This window comes from Lepidochelys olivacea (genome assembly GCF_965140295.1).
Source record: "Lepidochelys olivacea isolate rLepOli2 genome assembly, chromosome: 21".
NCBI classification, from domain to species: domain Eukaryota; kingdom Metazoa; phylum Chordata; order Testudines; family Cheloniidae; genus Lepidochelys; species Lepidochelys olivacea.
Genome location: NC_140431.1, coordinates 16,323,789 through 16,345,902, shown reverse-complemented (window position 1 = coordinate 16,345,902; position 22,114 = coordinate 16,323,789). Strand labels below are relative to the sequence as shown.

The window sequence follows — 22,114 nt, the reverse complement described above, 5'->3', positions numbered from 1 at the left end:
GAGCAATGCAGCGGTGCACAGACAATCCAGGAAGTTTTTGGAAAGTGTAGGGGACAATTTCATGGTGCAAGTGCTGGAGGAACCAACTAGGGGCAGAGCTCTTCTTGACCTGCTGTTCACAAACCGGGAAGAATTAGTAGGGGAAGCTAAAGTGGATGGGAACCTGGGAGGCAGTGACCATGAGATGGTCGAGTTCAGGATCCTGACACAAGGAGGAAAGGAAAACAGCAGAATACGGACCCTGGACTTCAGAAAAGCAGACTTTGACTCCCTCAGGGAACTGATGGGCGGGATCCCCTGGGAGAATAACATGATGGGGAAAGGAGTCCAGGAGAGCTGGCTGTATTTTGAAGAATCCTTATTGAGGTTGCAGGAACAAACCATCCCGATGTGTAGAAAGAATAGTAAATATGGCAGGCAACCAGCTTGGCTTAACAGTGAAATCCTTGCTGATCTTAAACACAAAAAAGAAGCTTACAAGAAGTGGAAAATTGGACAAATGACCAGGGAGGAGTATAAAAAATATTGCTCAGGCATGCAGGAGTGAAATCAGGAAGGCCAAATCACACCTGGAGTTGCAGCTAGCAAGAGAAGTTAAGAGTAACGAGAAGGGTTTATTCAGGTATGTTAGCAACAAGAAGAAGGTCAGGGAAAGTGTGGGCCCCTTACTGAATGGGGGAGGCAACCTAGTGACAGATTATGCGAAAAAAGCTAATGTACTCAATGCTTTTTTTGCCTCTGTCTTCACGAACAAGGTCAGCTCCCAGACTACTGCACTGGGCAGCACAGCATGGGGAGGTGACCAGCCCTCTGTGGAGAAAGAAGTGGTTTGGGACTATTTAGAAAAGCTGGACGAGCACAAGTCCATGGTTCGGATGTGCTGCATCCGAGAGTGCTAGAGAAGTTGGCGGATGAGAATCAATTCTGAAGCACTTAGAGGAGAGGAAAGTGATCAGGAACAGTCAGCATGGATTCACCAAGGGCAAGTCATGTCTGACTAATCTAAATGCCTTCTATGACGAGATAACTGGCTCTGTGGATGAGGGGAAAAGCAGTGGATGTGTTGTTCCTTGACTTTAGCAAAGCTTTTTATATGGTCTCCCACAGTATTTTTGCCAGCAAGTTAAAGAAGTATGCGCTGGATGAATGGATTATATGGTGGATAGAAAGCAGCTAGATCGTCGGGCTTAACGGGTAGTGATCAATGGCTCAATGTCTAGTTGGCAGCCAGTATCAAGCAGAGTGCCCCAAGGGTCGGTCCTGGGGCCGGTTTTGTTCAATATCATAGAATAACAATCATAGAATATCAGGGTTGGAAGGGACCCCAGAAGGTCATCTAGTCCAACCCCCTGCTCAAAGCAGGACCAATTCCCAGTTAAATCATCCCAGCCAGGGCTTTGTCAAGCCTGACCTTAAAAACCTCTAAGGAAGGAGATTCTACCACCTCCCTAGGTAACGCATTCCAGTGTTTCACCACCCTCTTAGTGAAAAAGTTTTTCCTAATATCCAATCTAAACCTCCCCCACTGCAACTTGAGACCATTACTCCTCGTTCTGTCATCTGTTACCATTGAGAACAGTCTAGAGCCATCCTCTTTGGAACCCCCTTTCAGGTAGTTGAAAGCAGCTATCAAATCCCCCCTCATTCTTCTCTTCTGCAGGCTAAACAATCCCAGCTCCCTTAGCCTCTCCTCATAACTCATGTGTTCCAGTCCCTGAATCATTTTTGTTGCCCTTCGCTGGACTCTCTCCAATTTATCCACATCCTTCTTGAAGTGTGGGGCCCAAAACTGGACACAGTACTCCAGATGAGGCCTCACCAATGTCGAATATCTTCATTAATGATCTGGAGGATGCCGTGGACTGCACCCTCAGCAAGTTTGCAGATGACACTAAACTGGGAGGAGAGGTAGATATGCTGGAGGGTCGGGACAGGATACAGAGGGACCTAGACAATTTAGAGGATTGGGCCAAAAGAAATCTGATGAGGTTCAACAAGGACAAGTGCAGAGTCCTGCACTTAGGACGGAAGAATCCCATGCACCGCTACAGACTAGGGACCCAGTGGCTGGGCAGCAGTTCTGCAGAAAAGGACCTAGGGGTTACAGTGGACGAGAAGCTGGATAGGAGTCAACAGTGTGCCCTTGTTGCCAAGAAGGCTAACGGTATTTTGGGCTGTATAAGTAGGAGCATTGCCAGCAGATCGAGGGACGTGATCGTTCCCCTCTATTCAACATTGGTGAGGCCTCATCTGGAGTACTGTGTCCAGTTTTGGGCCCCACACTACAAGAAGGATGTGGATAAATTGGAAAAAGCCCAGTGGAGGGTAACAAAAATGATTAGGGGACTGGAGCACATGACTTATGAGGGGAGGCTGAGGGAACTGGGATTGTTTAGTCTGCAGAAGAGAAGAATGAGGGGGGGCTGCTTTCAATTACCTGAAAGGGGGTTCCAAAGAGGATGGATCTAGACTATTCTCAATGGTACTGGATGACAGAACGAGGAGTAATGGTTTCAAGTTGCAATGGGGGAGGTTTAGGTTGGATGTTAGGAAAATCTTTTTCACTAGGAGGGTGGTGAAGTGCTGGAATGGGTTACCTAGGGAGGTGGTGGAATCTCCTTCCTTAGAGGTTTTTAAGGTCAGGCTTGATAAAGCCCTGGCTGGGATGATTTAGTTGGGGTTGGTCCTGTTTTGAGCAGGGGGTTGGACTAGATGACCTCCTGAGGTCCCTTCCAACCCTGATATTATATGATTCTATGGCAGAAGGTTTGGGTATGGAGTAGGATTGTGTTGGGCTGTACTATAATATATGGGAGAAGGTTCAGGTGTGAAGTACGGTTGGGTTGGGCTGTGGTATGATATATGGTGGAAGGTTCAGGTATGGCATCGGATTTAGTTGGGCTGTGCTATGATATATGGCAGAAGTTTCAGGTATGGAGTAGGGTTGGTTTGCGCTGTGCTATGATATATGGAAGAAGCTTTGAGTGTGGTGTAGGTTTGGGTTTGGCTGTTGTATGATATATGGCAGAAGGTTCGGGTGTGGCGTAGGGTTGGGTGGGGCTGTGCTATAATACATGGCAGAAAGTTTGGGTGTGAAGTTGGATTGTGTTGGGGTGTGCTATGATATATGGCGGAAGGTTCCCATGTGGCGTAGTGTTCAGTTGGGCTCTGGTATGATGTATGGCAGAAGGTTTGGGTGTGGCGTAGGGTTGGGATGGGCTGTGGTATAATACATGGCAGTAGGTTTGGGTTGGGCTGTGCTATGATATAGAGCAAAAGATTCGGGTATGGAATAGGGTTGGGTTGGGCTATGGTATGATATATGGCGGAAGGTTCGGATGTGAAGTGGGGTTGGGTTGGGCAACTATGTATGCTAGAAGAAAAGGAGGACTTGTGGCACCTTAGAGACTAACCAATTTATTTGAGCAAAGGCTTTCGTGAGCTACAGCTCACTTCATCGGATGCATTCAGTGGAAAATACAGTGGGGAGATTTATATATATAGAGAACATGAAACAATGGGTGTTACCATACACACTGTAACAAGAGTGATCACTTAAGGTGAGCTATTACCAGCAGGACAGCTGGGGGGGAAAACCTTTTGTAGTGATAATCAAGGTGGGCCATTTTCAGCAGTTGACAAGAACATCTGAGGAACAGTGGGGGGTGAAGGGGGAGAATAAACATGGGGAAATAGTTTACTTTGTGTAATGACCCATCCACTCCCAGTCTCTATTCAAGCCTAAGTTAATTGTATCCAGTTTGCAAATTAATTCCAATTCAGCAGTCTCTCGTTGGAGTCTGTTTTTGAAGTTTTTTTGTTGAAGAATTGCAACTTTTAGGTCTGTAATCGAGTGACCAGAGAGATTGACGTTCTCCAACTGGTTTTTGAATGTTATAATTCTTGACGTCTGATTTGTGTCCATTTATTCTTTTACATAGAGACTGTCCAGTTTGACCAATATACATGGTAGAGGGGCATTGCTGGCACATGATGGCATATATCACATTGGTAGATGTGCAGGTGAACGAGCCTCTGATATTGTGGCTGATATGATTAGGCCCTGTGATGGTGTCCCCTGAATAGATATGTGGACACAGTTGGCAACGGGCTTTGTTGCAAGGATAGGTTCCTGGGTTAGTGGTTCTGTCGTGTGGTGTGTGGTTGCTGGTGAGTATTTGCTTCAGGTTGGGGGGCTGTCTGTAAGCAAGGACTGGCCTGTCTCCCAAGATCTGAGAGAGTGATGGGTCGTCCTTCAGCATAGGTTGTAGATCCTTGATGATGCGTTGGAGGGGTTTTAGTTGGGGGCTGAAGGTGACGGCTAGTGGCGTTCTGTTATTTTCTTTGTTGGGCCTGTCCTGTAGTAGGTGACTTCTGGGTACTCTTCTGGCTCTGTCAATCTGTTTCTTCACTTCAGCAGGTGGGTATTGTAGTTGTAAGAATGCTTGATAGAGATCTTGTAGGTGTTTGTCTCTGTCTGAGGGGTTGGAGCAAATGTGGTTGTATCGTAGAGCTTGGCTGTAGACAATGGATCGTGTGGTGCGGTCTGGATGAAAGCTGGAGGCATGTCGGTAGGAATAGCGGTCAGTAGGTTTCTGGTATAGGGTGGTGTTTATGTGACCATTGTTTATTAGCACTGTAGTGTCCAGAAAGTGGATCTCTTGTGTGGACTGGTCCAGGCTGAGGTTGATGGTGGGATGGAAATTGTTGAAATCATGGTGGAATTCCTCAAGGGCTTCTTTTCCATGGGTCCAGATGATGAAGAGGTCATCAATGTAGCGCAAGTAGAGTAGGGGCATTAGGGAACGAAAGCTGAGGAAGCGTTGTTCTAAGTCAGCCATAAAAGTGTTGGCATACTGTGGGGCCATGCGGGTACCCATAGCAGTGCCGCTGATCTGAAGGTATACATTGTCCCTAAATGTGAAATAGTCATGGGTGAGGACAAAGTTACAAAGTTCAGCCACCAGGTTAGCTGTGACATTATCGGGGATACTGTTCCTGACGGCTTGTAGTCCATCTTTGTGTGGAATGTTGGTGTAGAGGGCTTCTACATCCATAGTGGCCAGGATGGTGTTTTCAGGAATTGGATTGTAATTTCTTCAGGAAGTCAGTGGTGTCTCGAAGGTAGCTGGGAGTGCTGGTAACGTAGGGCCTGAGGAGGGAGTCTACATAGCCAGACAATCCTGCTGTGAGGGTGCCAATGCCTGAGATGATGGGGTGTTGGAGAGCTGCCGAGCAGCCTCTTGTTCATATTCCGACCTATTCATGATGACGACAGCACCTCCTTTGTCAGCCTTTTTGATTATGATATCAGAGTTGTTTCTGAGGCTGTGGATGGCATTGTGTTCTGCACGGCTGAGGTTATGGGGCAAGTGATGCTGCTTTTCCACAATTTCAGTCCGTGCACGTCGGCGGAAGCACTCTATGTAGAAGTCCAGTCTGTTGTTTCGGCCTTCTACATAGAGTGCTTCTGTTTTGAAGTTTGACTGACAGTTCAGATCCGGCATAGGGGTTTGGCTGGAATATGGTTTGACATTTGGCAACAGTTTGAGTGGGGAGTTGGGTAGGAATCTGGTTTGGGGCTTGGTTGATGGTTCTGGCGTAGAGTAGAAATTGGGTTGCAATCCAGATTGAAACTTCAGTGATGGTTCAGGTGTGGAGTGGGGATTGGGATGAGGCCAGGTTTGAGGTTTGGCTGATAGTTGTGGTGTGGAGTAGGTTTTGGATTAGGATTCAATTTCATATTTGCCTCACATTTCAGCTGTGGAGTAGGGGTTGGGGATCCAGTTTGAGGTTTGGCTGACAGTTCAGGCATGGATTAGGGGTTTGGCTGAAAGTTTGGGTGTGGAGTAGAGGTTGGGTTGGGATCCAGCATGAGATTTGGTGTATGGTTCAGTTGTGGAGTAGGGGTTTGGTGGGGATGTGGTTCATGATTTGTCTGACAGTTTTGTGTGGATTAGGGGTTAGGTTGGGATCTGTTTTTAGTTTTGTTTGCTAGTTTGGGTATAGAATAGCAATCTGTTTGTGCTCTGGTTTGAAGTTTGGCTAATGGTTAGGCTGTGGATTAGGAGTTGTGTTGGGATACTGTTTCAAATTTCGGTGATGGTTTGGATGTGGAGTCCACATTGGGTTGGAATCTGGTTTGTGGGTTATCTGATGGTTGGGTGTGGAGTAGGGGTTGGTTTGGGATTCAGTTTGAGGTTGTTCTGACCTTTCAGATACGGTGTTGGGGTTGGGTTAGGATCCAGTTGGTAGTTTGATGGTTCAAATATGTAGTAGGATTTGGGTTGGGATCCAGTTTGTGGCTAGGCTGACGGTTTGGCTGTGGGGTAGGAGTTGGAATTGGATCAGATATGAGGTTTCGCAGATGGTTATGGTGAGTAGTAGGATTGCATCGGCATAAAATTGTAGTTTTTTCTGAGATTTCTGAGGTTGTGGATTACGTGTTGCATTGGGAAACCAGTTTGAGATTTGGCTGCTGGTCTGAGAGTGGAATGGTGTTGGGTTGGGATGTAGTTTGAGGCTTGGCTGACGGGATGTGGACTAAGATTTGTGTTGCTATCCAGTTTGAGGTTTGGTGGACAGTTCCGGTGTGGAAAATGGATAGGGTTGGTGTCACAGGGTGGCACAGGTTTCTTCCCCCTTCTCCTAGCGCCCTGCGCTTGAGCTGGCAAAAGAAAGGGTCTCAGATGCCTCTTGCAGGTGCTTCATCCGTGTTTCCTTATTGACAGTGGCTGTGCAGTCCCAATTCCCCCCCTCCAACACCGGTCCCTGCCCGACCCCTCACTGGGTCCTCTGGCCTTTGAGGCTGGTGTCAGCCAGCAGGGATAGAGCTACGACCCTTCTATCTTCCTGCCTGGCTAGCCTCTCCTCACTGAGCTCCTCCCTGGGTTTATATGCCTGCCCAGTCCTCAACCCAGCTGGTTCCACTTGGCTTAGCAGATCACCCTGAGCCTACCCTGGTTTGGGTCTGCCCCTGGGCTCCCTGCTAAGGGTTTCAGCCATGCCCCCGGCCACCCTACAGGGAAGCAGGGGGAAGCCCTGCGATGGTTGGGATCAGGTTCAAGGTTTACCTGACATCTTGGGTGTGGTGTAGGTGTTGGGTGTGGATTAAGTTCAAGGTTTGTCTGGCAGTTCACATGTTCAGAAGCAATTGAATAGGAATCTAGGTTGAGATTTGGCGGATGGTTTGTGTGTGGAGTAGTGATTTGGGTTGGGGTCTGGTTCGAGGTTTGGCTCATGGCATGGGAGTATGATGGGGCTGGGTGTGGATAAGGTTCGAGGTTTGGACACTGATTTGGATGTCAAGATTGGTTTCAGTTGGGATCCAGTTTGAGATTTGGCTGAAAGTCCAGGTGTGGAGTAGCAATTTGGTAGGAATCTGGTTTAAGATTTGGAGGTGGTTTCGGTGTGGAAAAGTGATTGATGTTTGGTGGACAAATTGAGTGTGGAATAGGGATTGGGTCAGATGTGAGCAGAGGTTTGGCTGAAAGTTCGAGCGTGGAATAGGTGCTGAATGGGGTCAGGTTTGAGATTTGGCTTGTGTGTGTGCGGTAGTGATTAGCTTGGGGTCTGGTTCTCAGTTTGGCTGACGGTTTGGGTGTGGAGTAAGAGTTGGGCTCACAACTGGTTTGAGGTTTGGTTGACAGTTCAGATGTGGAGTAGAGTTTGGGCTGAGATCCAGTTTGAGATTTCACTGACAGTTTGGATGTGAAGTAGGCATTTGATTGGGATGTGGTTTGAGGGTTGTCTGATGTTTTGGGTGTGCAGTAGGATTTGGTTTGGGATCCAGTTTTAGGTTTTTCTGCCAGTTCATATGTGGAGTAAGGGTTGGATTGGGATCCAGTTTGTGGTTTGACTGATGTTTCAGTTGTGGGGTAGGGCTTGGAATAGGATCAGGTTTGTGATTTTGCTGACAGTTCTGGGGGGAAGTAGGGGTTGGGTTGGGATACAATTGGAGTTTGTTCTGATGTTTTGGTTGAGGATTAGGGTTTGATTTGGGGATCCAGTTTGAGATTTGGCTGTCAATTCAGGTGTGGAATAGGGATTGGGTTGGTCTGAGGTTCAAGGTTTGCCTGATGGCATAGAGGTTGGATGTGGCTCAGGTTTGAGGTTTAGCCACCAATTCAGGTGTGTAGATTGTTTGGGTTGAGATTCAGTTTGAGATTTGTTTGTCTGTTCAGGTGTGGAGTAGAGGTTGGATTTGAATCCAATTTAAGTTTTGGGTCATGGCCAGGTGTGGAGTAGGGTTTGATTTGAGATACAGTTTGAGATTTGGATGACAGTTCAGGTGTGGAGCAGAGGTTGGATGGGAATGCAGTTTGAGATTTGGCTCACAGTTCTTGTTTGGAGTAGGGGTTGTGTTGGGATCTGGTTTAAGCTTTGGCTTATGGTTAGGATGTGGAGTAGGGGTTGGGTTGAGATGTGATTTGAGGTTTGGCGGATGGTTTGGGAGTGAAATAGGGATAGAGTTGGAATCAGGCTCAAGGTTTGCCTGAGAGCTTGGGTGTACAACAGTTGGGTGTGGATAAGGTTTGAGGTTTGGCCACTTATTCTGTATGAAGAATGGGTGGGATGGGATCTACTTTGAGGTTTCTCTGACAGTTCAGGTGTGGCGGAGTGATTGTGGGATTGTGGTCTGGTTTGAGGGTTGGTGACCGTTTGTGTGGGGAGTAGGGGTCGGGTTGGGATCTCATTTGAGGTTTTTCTGACACTTTGGGTGTATAGCTGGGGTGGGATTGGGCTTGGATCTGGTTCAACGTTTGACTTGGGGTTGGGTGTGGAGTTTGGGTTGACTGGTGATCCAGTTTATAGTTTGATTGATGGTTTGGGTGTGGGATAGGTATTGAGATGGAATACAATTTGAGATTTGTCTGAAGTTTTGGGTTTGGACTGGGGTGGTGCTTGCATTTAGTCTGAGGTTTGACTGATGGTTTGGATGTGTTGGTTCAAGTTCAAGGTTTGGCTGATGGTTCAGATGTGGAGTATAAATTTTGATGGGACGTGGTTTGACCTTTGCCTGACTCTTTGGTTGTGGAGTATGGATGAGGTTTGGCTGACAGTTCATGTGTGGAGTAGGCTTTGGGTTGGGATCTAGTTCAAAGTTTGGTGACAGGGTGTCCAGTAGGGTTTGGGTGGGTGTAGTGGGGCAGTTGCCCCGCTCCTGAAAAAGGTAGGCAGATTGGGTGTGGCTGCAGCTGTGGCCGCTTAGCCAATAAGACCACAGCTGGCCCTGATAAAAGGGCTGAGGGCAGAGCTCGGTTGGAGTCTCTCTCTCTGGAGAGAGAAGGACCTAGCTGTCTGAAGGAGCAAGGTTACCTGAGGCTGAGCAGTGCTGGAGAAGGGCAAAGGAGCTGGGGAGCTCCAGCCTGGCAACTCCCCAGGCTGAGGCCTTGGTTAAGGCCTAAGAAGGTACTGGGGCTGCAGAGGGGCAGCCCAGGGATAGGTAAAGGCAGCAGGTCCTACCCCCTTGCTGATGATGAGTGGCCATTACAGACTGCAGTTTGCCCCAGTGAGAGGGGGCTAGATGACGATGGGCAGTAGCCACTGAGGCAAGGTGGGGATAGGGGGTTGGGGGTTCCCCGGGGAGGGGAGATCCAGAGTGTGGGAGTACTGTGGTGGGCAGAACCCCAGGGTAAGGGGCACTGGGGTCTTGGAGGGACATGGGGGCCCTAAGGCAGGCAAGAGATGGGCCTGCAGAGGGCTCTCTGAGCTGGACAAGAGCTAATTCCCAAGATGACCAGCAGGAGGCACTGCACCGATGAGTCTTGCTCTGCTACAGTGGGGATGTGGTTTGAGGTTTGGCTGACTGTTCGGGTGTGGTGAAAGAATTGGGTCTGGATTAAGAGCTGAGTTGTGACCAGTTTGAGGTTTGGCCGATGATTGCGCTTTGCAGTGCGGATTGAATCTAGTTTGGGATTTGAATGATGGTTTGGGTATGGAGTAGAGGCGGGGTTTGGATCTGGTTTGATCTTTGGTTGATGGTTCGGGTCCGGAGTAGGGGTATTGTTGGGATCCAGTTTGAGGTTAGGCTCTTGCTTTGAGTATGGAATAGTGTTTGGGTTGGGATATGCTTCCAGGTTTGGGTGATGGGTCAAATGTGGTGCGTAGTTGTTTGGTTTGGATCTGGTTCAAGGTTTGTCTGATGGCTTGGGTGTGGAGTAGAGATTGAATTGGGATCTAGTTTTAGGTTGTCTGATTGTTCTGCTGTGGAATAGGATCTGGATTGGAATCTGGTTTGATGTTTGGCTAATGGTTTGAGTGTGAAATAGTTGTTGGATTGGGATCTGGTTGGAGGCGTGACTGACAGTTTGGACGTTGGAGTAGCGGTTGAAGTTTGAGGTTTGACTGATGGTTCTGTTTTGGAATAGGGGTTGTGTTCAAGATTCAGTTTGAGATTTGGCTGATGTTTTGGTGAGGAACAGGGTTTGGGTTTGGATGTAGTTGAAGTTTTGGCTGAGGGTTTGGGTGTTAAGTGGGGGTTAGATTGGGAGCACATCCAAGGTTTGTCTAACTGTTCAAGTGTGGATTCGTGGTTGGGTTGCAATACAATTTGAGGTTGGGATATCAGTTTGTGCAGTAGGAGGTGGATTGGGATCAGGTTCTAGGTTTTACTTGACAGCTTCATGTGGATTAGGGGCTGGGCAGTGTCAAGGTTTGGATACCAGTGCAGTTGAGAAGCATTGGCTGTGTTGGGATCCAGTTTGAGGTTTGGCTGACAGTTTGTGTGGAGTAGGGGTTGCGTTTGGGTCTGGTTTAAGGTTTAGTTGGTGGTTCATGTGTCAAGTGGGGCTTCTGCTGGGATCTGGTTCGAGGCTTGACTGATGGTTTGGGTGTGGAGGAGGTAGGGTTTGGATCTGGTATGAAGTTTGCTGATAGCTCAGGCATGGAGTAGAGGCTGGGCTGGGATCCAGTTCTAGATTTCGCTGATGGTTTGTGTGTGGAGTAGGGGTTGGGCTGGGATCCAGTTTGTGGTTTGACTGATATTTTGGTTATGGAGTAGAATTTAGGTTGGGATCAATTCCTGGTTAGCCTGATGGTTTGGTTGTGGAGTAGGGGTTGGAATGAGATCAGGCTTGTAGTTTTGCTGGTTCTGGGGAGGAGTAGGACATGGACTGGGATTTAATTGGAGTTTTTTCTGATGTTTTGGTTGAGAATTAGGGGTTTTGTTGCAGATCCAGTTTGAGTTTTGGCTGGTGGTTGGGTGTGGTTTAGGGATTGGATTGGGATGTGGTTTGAGGTTTGTCTGATGTTTCAGTTGTAGAGTAGGGGTTGTTTTGGTATCTAGTTTGAGGTTTGGTGGATGGTTTGGGTGTGGAATAGGGATTGGGTTGGGATGACTTTAGAGGTTTACCTGATGACTTGGATGTATGATAGGTGTTGGATGGGGATCAGGTTCAAGGTTTGGCCACTGATTTGGGTTTGGGGTTGTGATCCAGTTCAAGGTTTGGCTGGCTGTTTGGAGTAGGGGGTGGGTTTGGATCAAGTTTAAGTGTTGGCTCATGGTCAGGTGTGGACTGGGGTTGATTTTAGATCCTATCCAGGATTTCGCTGGCAGTTTGGGTGTGGAGTAGTGATTGGGTAGGAATCTGGTTTGAAGTTTAGCTGATGATTCTGGTGTGGAGCAGTGACTGGATTGGGAACATGTTTGACATTTGGCGGACAGTTCGGGTATGGAGTAGGGATTGGGTTATAATCTAGTTAGAGGTTTGGCTGACAGTTTGGTTGTACAGGAGAAGTTTGGTTGGGATCAGCTTTGAGGTTTGGCTACTGCTCTGGATGAGAAGCAGTGGTTGTGTTGGGACCCAGTTTGAGCTCTGGCTGATGGCATGGGTGTGGAGTAGGAGTTTGGTTTGGATCTGGTTCAAGGTTTAGCTGATGATTCATGTGCTGAGTAGGCGTTGGGTTGGGATCTGGTTCAAGATTTGGCTCATGGTTTGGGTGTGGAGTAGTGTTGGGTTTTATCAGGTTTGAGGTTTGGATACGGGTTCAGATGTGGAGTAGGAGTTGGGGTGGGATTAAGTTTGAGTTTGGATGATGGTTTGGGTTGGGAGTAGGGGTTGGGTTGAGGATTGGGTGACGGTTCAGGTCTGGCATATGGGTTGGGTTGCAGTTTGGATTGAAGTTGGGCTGATAGTTCTGGTGTGGAGTTTGATTTGGGTTGGAATCTAATTTGAGGTTCAGCTGATTCATGTGTGGAGTAGGGTTGGGTTCAAATCTGGTTCAGGGTTTGGCTGCTGGTACAGATGTGGAGTTAGGGGTTGGGTTTTGGTCTGGTTCAAGGTTTGGTGATGGTTTGGGTGTGGAGTAGGAGTTAGTTTGGGATTTCATGAGAGGTTTGTCTGATGGTTCAAATGCACAGTAGGGATTGGGTTGGAAACTGATTCAAAGCTTGACTTAAGGTTTGGGTGTGGAATTTAGGTTGGCTTGCGATCCAGTTTGTGGTTTTGTTACCAGCTTTGCCTGGTACTTTGGGGTATGCTCATTTATTAGGTTTCCTCTTCCCTGGGGGAGTTGTTTCTGTACTTCTATCAATGTACTGCTTGTATCACTTGTGTTCTCATACAGAGCTCTGCTTCTTCCTGCTGCAAGTTCCCTCCCAGTGGAGCTTCCTACAGGACGTAGGTTCCCCAGGGCTGGGTTCTTCCAGCCCCACCCTTATAGGCCCTTGGACTCAGCAGGCTGGGTTGAACAGCACCTCCAAGCTGCCCCCCTCATAGGCCATGGCTACCGCACCGGAACAGAGCACGCCTGAGCAGGCTGGGTCGAGCAGCACTTTCAATCTGACACCCTCATATGTCCCAGGTTCAGCACGTCCCTATCCCCACGTTTCCATTACAATTGTTCTGGTCGTAACCCGCTTGATGAGCAAACCCCACAGGATTTTTGGGGGCTGCAGGGATCTTTTAGCTTAGGTCAGAGGAGCATTGCTGCAGAGCGAATGGGGAAGCCAAAACACCCACCGGGGGAGAAGGAGAGAGCGTGGGCGCTGTGTTCTCACCACTCCATGAAGCTTGAATCGATCGGGGGTCCCAGGTGGTGGTGGTAGCTGAGGGTCTGGAGTGCTGGAGACAGGCAGAGCCCCCAGCACGATCAGTCAGGAGAAGGTGAAGTCCCAATGGAGCTGATGCAGAGTTTGGATCCAGGCATCAGAGCACTTACTTGAGCATGGGTCGGGGTTTTTGTAGGGAAAGAACAATGGTTTGGGGAGAACACTAGATTTGTTCGTGTGTAAACAAGGGAGAATATCAAAGTTGTTTTGTTCAGGCTAGACATGGGAGCTGATCATTCCTGGCAATAGGCAGTGTTCCTTGGAGGGAGTTCACAATGCAATTAAGGAGCTTCACTATTTTGGATACCAATAAAGGATTTATTACTAGAATTGGTCTGATAACTACTCAGCTGGGTGTGTGCAGGCATGGGTTAGTTAAATCTGGAGCAGAGATCCCCCCACATCATGCAGTGCTTCCCTGCTTTTCTGGTCCCAGAGTTCCATGCGGTTCTTGCTTTGGAATCTGTTCTCCATTCTGTGTGCTAATGGAGATGCCTCCTTGTCCTATCTTTGATGCAAATGAGGCTAGGGGAATTTCCTGTCACCCTTATCCCAGGGGCTTAGGTGTGTCTCCCACGGCCTTTTCGTTGCTTTATGTAAGGGTATGGCTACACCTGCAGATGTCGAGCGCTTTGAGTTAAACCAGCCCTTGGAGAGCGCAGAAGGGAAAGCGCTGCTGTGTGTTTACACTGTCAGCTGCAAGCACAGTGGCGTGGCCACATTTGCGGCACTTGCAGCGGCATTGGGAGCGGTGCATTATGGGCAACTATCCCACAGAGCGTCTCTTCCCGTTCTGGAGCTGTGGCTTGTGGGAAGGGGGCGGGGAGTGCGGGGCATTCTGGGTCCTGGCCCAATGCCCCATGATGCATCGCTTCGCATTCCAACAATCCCTGTGCTTCCGTCCACATTTGGCACCATCTTTCAAAGTTTTTTTGTACTGAGTGCGCTGTCTTCCCTTTCGGTCTGCGGGAATGGAGCCCGAACTTGTGAGGAATATGCTGATGGGTCTCTCCAACACGTCACGAATTGCAGTCGAGTTACTCAAGCTACAAACTGACAGGGAGGAGTCCGATGATGATGTCGACTCGCATAATGCATATGACATGAAATTGCTTGTGGCATTCATGGACATGCTCACCACCATGGAACGCCACTTCTGGGCTCAGGAAACACGCACTGAGGGGTGGGATCACATCGTCATGCAAGTCTGGGATGACGAGCGGTGGCTGCAGAGCTCTCGGGTGAGAAAAGCCACTTTCATGGGACTGTGTGAGGAGCTTGCCCCCACCCTGTGGCGCAAGGACACGAGATTCAGAGCTGCCCTGACGGTGGAGAAGCAGGAGGCTATTGCAATCTGGAAGCTGGCAACTCCAGACAGCTACTGATTGGTCACTAACCAGTTTGGAGTGGGAAAGTCAACCGTTGGAATCATGTTGATGCAAGTTTGCAGGGCCATTAATCACATCCTGGTCAAAAGAACCGTACCTCTGGGCAACTTGTGTGACATTGTAGCTGGCTTTGCACAAATGGGTTTCCCTAACTGTGGAGGGGCGATAGATGGGACACACATTCCAGAGTTGGCACCAGCCCACCGAGCCTCCGAGTACATAAATCGGAAGGGGTATTTCTCTATGGTTCTCCAGGCATTTGTGGATCACCGTGGGCTTTTCATGGACATTAACGCAGGCTGGTCCGGAAAGGTGCATGACACACGCATCTTTCAGAACACTGGCCTGTTCAGGAAGCTGCAAGCAGGGGCTCTCTTCCCAGACCAGAAGATCACTGTAGGGGAAGTCCAAACGCCCGTTGTGATCCTTGGAGATTCCACTTACCCTTTAATGCCATGGCTCATGAAACCCTACACCGGGAGCCTTGACAGCAACAAGGAGCGGTTCAACAATAGGCTGAGTCAGTGCAGAATGACTGTTGAGGGTGCTTTTTGGCCGTTTAAAGGGCCGTTGGCACTGTCTGTATGGGAAGCTTGACCTGACTGATGACGACATCCCCACGGTAATAGCCGTGTGCTGTACCCTCCATAACGTTTGTGAAGGGAAGGGTGAAAGCTTCACTCAGGCGTGCACCACGGAGGTTCAATATCTGGAGGCTGAATTTGAACAGCCAGAGACCAGAGCTATCAGAGGGGCCCAGCACAGGGAGGATTCGGGATGCCTTGAGGGAGCAATTTGAGGCTGAAAGCCACCAGTAACGTTTGGTGCCCTGCACGGGAGTGAAGTGCAGTGATTCCAATGCTAGTAGGCATCTGTGTTTGCTACGTACGATGCACTGACTTGCAGTGCCTGTTGCTTTCCTGGGCTGTGGTATCTTTTCCTTAATGCAATAAAGAATGTTTTCAAAGCCAAAAAATTAATTTATTGAAAAGAAACACAGCTGCTGGGGAAACAGAAAGGGCATGACCCATCTGTGCTGTGTGGGAGGAGGGAAGGGGGTGGGGTGGGGAACGGGACAATCACAGATTTGCGTATGTCCTGTTACCATACTCAGCCTTCCTGTCTGGAGTGCCGTGCAATGAGTGCTGCACCTCAGGATGGCCATACTGCAGGGTGATGGGGCTGAGTGCAGTGGGTCGGGGTCATAGTTTGCAGGGTCGGGTGGTGAAGCTACAGGTGTTGGAGGCAGTTGGTGGCGATAAGAAACCGATGTTGAGGGAAGTGGATTGGCAGTGACATGGGGGCACAAGGGAAAGAGTTTGGGGACAAGGGCTGCAGTGTGGGGGGCGGAGGAGGGGGCGTGGATCTGCTCTGTCTGCAGTGCTACGAGCGCCTGGATCAGGTCCGCTTGGCGCTCCATGATGCTTAGCAGCCGCTCCGTGCTTTGGTGCCAGCGATCCGCATTCTGCTGGCGGAGCCTCCTTTCAGTCTCCCGCCACTCCTGTACTTTTTGATTTTCAGTAAGGGACTGCTGCATGACTTCATGCAGCATGTCCTCTTTGGTTCTTCGCCGACGCTTCCTGATTCTTTGTAGTCTTTCGGCCGTTGATAACAAGGGTGACTGGGATCTCAAGGTTGCAGCTGTAAAGACAAAATGCAACACTTAACAGAGGCAGCATTGTAAACACTAGACAGAGCAATGATTCGACCACACTTAAAGACAAGTACAGTGTACACAATAGCAGAAAGTGACAGTCCCAAAACGAGCGCTCATAACTTACAGGAGCCCCAAAATGGTGAGTAAGCACAGGGGCAAGGGGGACTGATTGTTTCAGGGCCATAGTGTCCTCTGGGGTTGGTTCTGTGCCTTGGGGAGAGCCAACAGCTGCAGGGGCCCCCTATACTGAACACTGTCCCCACATTTTCCACAGGATGAGTTCATCCTGGAAGATATCTCGCTGCTGAGGGTGACCTGGGAAGCAAGGGAGGGTCTTCTACTACAATGCAGCTTCCGCCCTGGCCCATATGCAGCTTGCCTGTGTGCAGCAATGGTCCCCGTACCCCTCACGACACAGTGGTGGGGACATGTTAGCCTTACTGGGACAAGGAACACAGTAGCTCTGCCAAGGAACCTGCGCAAGCAGATTGCCCAAGTTCTGGATGAGACCTTTGAAGACATCACTGAGGCCAATTACCACGATGTGAGAGAGCACATCAACCCCTTATTCCACATCTAGGCATGCATGCAGCCCTAACCCTCCTCACTCCGAGATCCCACACCGAACAACTTCCTTCCCAAAATAAAAGCCACTTACCTGGCACCTCCTCTGCTGTTTGTTCTTCCCCAGGCACATTCTGCTGTGACTAGCTACCTTCCTCCTGGCTTGAAAACAGCTCCTCGCTGCATGTATCTAGGGATGCCAGGCCAACCGCTGGCTCTGGGCCCCCCTCTGCGTCAGCACCCTCGCTCCCGCTTTCCTCCTCCTGCCTTGTTGTACTCTATGCTGCTACGGCCTCTGAAGTGTCCATGGTGGTCCTCAGACTGGAGATGGGGTCGGCCCCCAGTATCGCGTCCAGCTCTTTGTAGACACGGCAGGTCACAGGCACAGCACCGGAGCAGCTGTTTGCCTCGTAGGTAGTTTGCGGTAGGCATTCTGCAGTGCCTTCACTTTAACCCTGCACTGCAGTGCGTCCCGGTCATGGCCCCTTTCCAGCATGTCCCTTGATATCTGCCCAAAGATATCGTAATTCCTACGGCTGGAGTGCAGCTGGGACTGGACCGCTTCCTCCCCCCAAACACCAATGAGGTCCAGCACCTCACCATTATGCCATACTGGGGATCGCCTGGTGCGTGGAGGCATGGTCATCTGGAAAGATTCACTGAGAGCACTCCGCGCCTTGCTGAGCAAACAGGAAGGGGAATTTCAAAATTCCCAGAGAACTTAAAGGGCGGGTCTGACGGTTGGTCACCTGAGGGCAGGGCAGCAGAGGTCAAAGTGATGACCAGAGTGGCTAGAACAGGCATTGCGGGACACTTCTGGAGGCCGATCAGAGCGCATTAATAGACTACACTGCTGCGCCCTGGCTGGCGTGCCGCAGTGCCAATCGTTATGCCTCTCGTGGAGGTGGATTACCAGGAGCGCTCCAGCTGCAGAGTCCAGACACTCTACGTGCCTTGCCAGTGTGGACACCTCAGGAGTTAGAGCACGTTAAATCAGCCCCGGGCGCCCTAACTTGCAAGTGTAAACAAGGCCTAAGTCTTTCTTCTCATGTGGATTTGGCTGGGGTGGAGGCGGGGAAGGTCTTTTGTGAGTCAGACAGGCTGGGTACTGCACCCTGGTTCCCCAAGAACACAGAGCTGCTAGGTAACAGTTTGGTTTAGTGTTCTGCATAGGGTGTAGGTGTTGAGATGGATTCTGGTTTGAGATGTCTGACAGTTTGGGTGTGGAGCTGGAGTTGGGCTGGCATGTAGTTTGAGGTTTGGTTGACCATTTGGATATGGAATATATATTGGGTTGGATCTGGTTTGAGGTTTGGCTGCTGGGTGTGGAGTAGGGGTTGTGTTGGGATGCAGTGCGAGGTTTGGTCGTGCAGTATGGGTTTGGGTGGAATCTAGTTCAAGGGTTGGCTGACAGTTCATGTGAGGAATAATCAATGTATTGGGATCTCGTTAGAGGTTTGGTAAGTGTGGAGAAGGGTCTGGGTTGGGATCTGGTTTGAGGCTTGGCTAACGGTTCAGTTGTGGAGTTGGACTGGCAAGACAATTTGGTGTGGTGCGGCGCAGGGTGTCACGGAGTCACCGGGCCAGTGTGCTGGAACTACTCCATATGAAGCCAGTCAGTACTGTGGGGGAACCTCCTCTCTCTGAGCATACTGTCTCCAGGGCAAGAAGCGTACACAGCTTCGACCTTCCTGGGTCTGACCTCGGAGCATTTAGCATTCCCTTCTCACACCGTGCGCTTCCCACAGTGAGTCCACTGGGCGGGGCTCCCGGGGAAGTCAGAGGGCCCTACATCCCAACTCCGCAGTCAGATGTGACTCTCAACCAGCGTAAAACGGAAGGTTTATTAGTCAACAAGAACACAGCATAGACTGAACTTGTTAGCAGAGAAATCAGTGACTTTCAGACAAGTACATCTTGCGGGAATCCCGGGCCAGATGCCCTGGACCACCTCTCCAGTCCCCTCAAGCAGACTGCCCAGTTTCCAGCGACCTGACCTCTGACACCTCTATTGCTCCTCCTGGTCTTTGTCTCGCTTCCCTGGCAAAGTGTCACCCGGTTGCATCCCCCTCCTGGGTCTCAGGTTACAAATGACACCGGCCATAGCCTACATGCAGGCAGCTGGAGCAGTCTCACTTGCTCCCAAGGGTCTCAGCGATAGTCACACATCCTTATTCCTACCACCTAGGCATTGGTGCAGCACACAGGGAAACTGAGGCACACACAGTATTCATGCAAAACAGTAAAACTCACATAGGCTCACATACAACATAAGGGAAAATCCCCACTTTGTCACATAAGGATAGGGTCTGTATCTGGTTTGAGCTTTGGCTTATGGTTCTGATATCAAGCAGGGGTTGGGTTGGGATCCGATTTGATGTTTGACTGGTGATTTGGGTTTGAAGTAGGGGGTTGGATTGGGATCCATTCTGAGGTTTGGCTAATGGTTAGGGTGTTGTAATGGTTAGGTGAGTTGGCACCAGTTTGTGGTTTGCCTGATGATTCTGCTTTGGAGTGGGGTTTTGGTTGGAGATCTAATTTTGAGATTTGAATGACAGTTCAGATCTAGAGTAGGGATTGAGTTTGTATCTGGTTTGAGGTTTGGCTGATGGCTCAGGTGTGGAGTAAGGTTTGGGTTGGGACCTAATTAAAGGTTTGATTGGTGGTTCATTGTGGTGTAGGGATTTGGTTTGGGTTTAATGTTTGGCTGACAGTTCAGGTGTGGAGTAAGGGTTGGATTCAGATCCAGTTCGAGGTTTAGTTGATTGTTTGATGTGTACTAGGGATTGGTTTGGGGTCACATTTGAGGTTTGTCTGACAGTTCTGGTGTGGAGTAAGGGTTTGCTGAGATATGGTTAAAAGTTTGCCTGATGGTTTGGGTGTGGAGGAAATATTGGGTTGGGATAGAGTTCAAGAGTTGGTTTGTGGTTTGGATGTGGAGTAGGGATTTGATTGCAATCCTGTTTTAAGTTTGGCTGATGGATCAGATGTTGAGTGGGATTTGGGTTGAGACTGACTTCAAAATTTGGCTGACGGTTCAGTTGTGGAGTAGTCAGTGGTTTGCTATCTGGTTTGAAGTTTTGCTGATGGCTTGACTGTGGAGTAGGGATTGAGCTGGCATCTGGCTTGTTTTGGCTGATGGTTTGGGTGGGGAATAAAAATTGGGTTGATATTCAGTTCAAGGTTTGGCTAATAGTTCAGGTGTGGTTTAGGGGTTTTGGTTTCAATCCAGTTTGAGTTTGGTGTGGAGGGTGGGTTGGGATCCATTCTGAGATTTGGCTGATAGTTTGGTTGGGGAATAGGGATTGGTTTAGGATCCAGTTCAAGACTTGGCTGACAGTTCAATTATGGAATAGGGGTTAGGTTGTGATGCAGTTCAAGGGTTGGCTGAAGGTTCGCATGTGGAGTATTTGTTTGGTTGAGATCCGGTTTGTGGTTTGGCTGAAGGTTCAGGTGGGAGTAGAAGTTGTGTTGGGATCCCTTTTGAGGTTTGGCTAACGGTTTGCATGTGAAGTGTGTTTTGGGTGAGGAGTAAGGGTTGGGTTTGGATCCAGTTTGAGTGTAGGCTGATGGTTTAGGTGTGGAGTAGGAGTTAGCTGGGATACGGTTCAAGGTTTTGCTGGTGGTTCAGGTGTGGAGTAGGGATATGTCTAGGATCTGGTTGATGGTTGGTTGACTATTTAGTGTGAAGTAGGAGTTTGAGGTTTGGCTGGCTGACTGGATGTGGAGTAGGGTTGGCCTTGGGATCCAGTTCGAGGGTTGACTGACAGTTCGGATATGATGTTGGAGCTGGGTTGAGATCCTTTTCGAGTTTAGACTAATGGTATGTGTTTTGAGGTGCACATGAGTTGGGATTTAGTTTGAAGTTTTGCGGATAGTTTGGTTTTGGAGTAAGGTCTGCAATAGGATCTGGTTTGAGGATTCACTAGTGGTTAGGATATGGAGTAGGGATTGTTTTGGGATTCGGTTGCAGGTTTGTCTGACGGTTTTGCTGTGAAGTAGATGCTGGATTGAGATCTGGTTTTCAATTTGGCTTAAGTTTCGAGTGTCAAGTAGGGTTTGGTTTTGGATCCGGTTTGAGGTTTGGCTGACAGTTTGGGTGTGGAGTAAGAGTTGGGTTGGAATTGTGTTCAAGGTTTAACTGACATTTCAGGTGTGAAGTAGGGGTTTGTTGGGATTTGGTTTAAGGTTTGGCTGAGAGTTCCAGGTATGGCACTGGGGTTGGTTTGGGATTGGGTTCTAGATTTGGTTGGTTGTTCGGGAGTGGAGGAGGGGTTTGTTTGGGATCTAGGTTTGGCTGATGGCTCAGGTGTGGAGTAGGGGTTGGGTTCTGCTCCAGTTTGAGGTTTGGCTGATGGCTCAGGTGCAGAGTTTGGATTGGATTGGGATGTGGTTTGAGGTTTGGCTGACAGTTTGGGTGTTGAATAGGGGTGGATTGGGATCACTGTTTCCTCTAAGCTGTGCGCATGTGCACACAGATCCTAAACCCCACGCACACGGCGAAACACCGCGCGCAGAACACATGAATCAATGCCTCCAAGCCAAAATGTCATTTATGGGCGACTTTTGACACTGTTCACCTGCCATCTATCAACACAGCCAGATGCTACTAGCTAGCAAGCCGGGGGAAAGGGAAAGGAGGTTAAATTTCCTTTTTCTAAGGATTTAAAAATGACATTTATAAAATAACATGGTGTAAAACTATCATCACAAATTGCAAATTAAAACTTTTTAAATGTATAAGCATTTTACTCGCTTGGGCGCATTTGTCTCATGGCGCACAAATTTGAACTGTTTCAAAAATTTGCACAGAAGAAATTTTTTGCGCACACGGCCTGTCAAAAATTAGAGGGAACATTGATTGGCTCCGGTTTGGCTGCTCATTCAGATGTGGCCTTGAGGTTTGCATGGAGTCTGGTTTGGGGTTTGTCAGAAATTTCTTGCTGGCTGTCACATTCCACAGACCGGTTCAGCCAGGAGCTGTGCATTTTCTTTTCTCCGCAGTCTGAGCGAGAGTTGGCCTTGAAGGGGGAGCAGGAGCGCAGGCCTGAGTTCATCCTCGTCAAGGAGAGCCTGAAGAAGATCAAGCTATCTGGAGAAACAGGCATGAGGCAGACCTGAGGGGCAGGTGGCAACGTCATTTCCTGGGGACTCTTGTAGAAGCAGGGGCTGAGGCATTCAGCATGAGGCCAGCACATCTTCTAGTGGGTGCCATCACAGACCGCTTTGTCTGGTGCCTGCCCGAGCAACTGGGAAACCACTCGTTGCCTCAGAGGCTGACAATGGCAGAATGAGGACAGGAGCAAGGGCCACCTCTTTCCGAAGAGAACTCTGATGAACGACTCTCCAGCCACACCTCTAGACCTGTCGCCTCTGGGAGGGAGGACATAGGGATGGGGAGCCTGCCTGCAAGGGAGCGGGCTGGACTTGGCTGTTTATATAACACTTGTAGTT

At 49.2% G+C, this 22,114-nt stretch overlaps 1 protein-coding gene across 1 annotated transcript in view; it reads left to right on the top strand.

The window, feature by feature from the left end:
• Nucleotides 1-21,781, top strand: part of LOC311511193 (uncharacterized protein) — a gene marked incomplete at both ends in the record, with an annotated part of 37,743 nt that extends 15,962 nt beyond the window's left edge. Inside the window, one exon of the mRNA XM_084611590.1 lies at nt 21,665-21,781. Coding sequence (XP_084467716.1) covers nt 21,665-21,781 — 117 coding nt within the window. The remainder of the gene's footprint in view (nt 1-21,664) is intronic.
• Between the last annotated feature and the right edge of the window lie 333 nt (nt 21,782-22,114).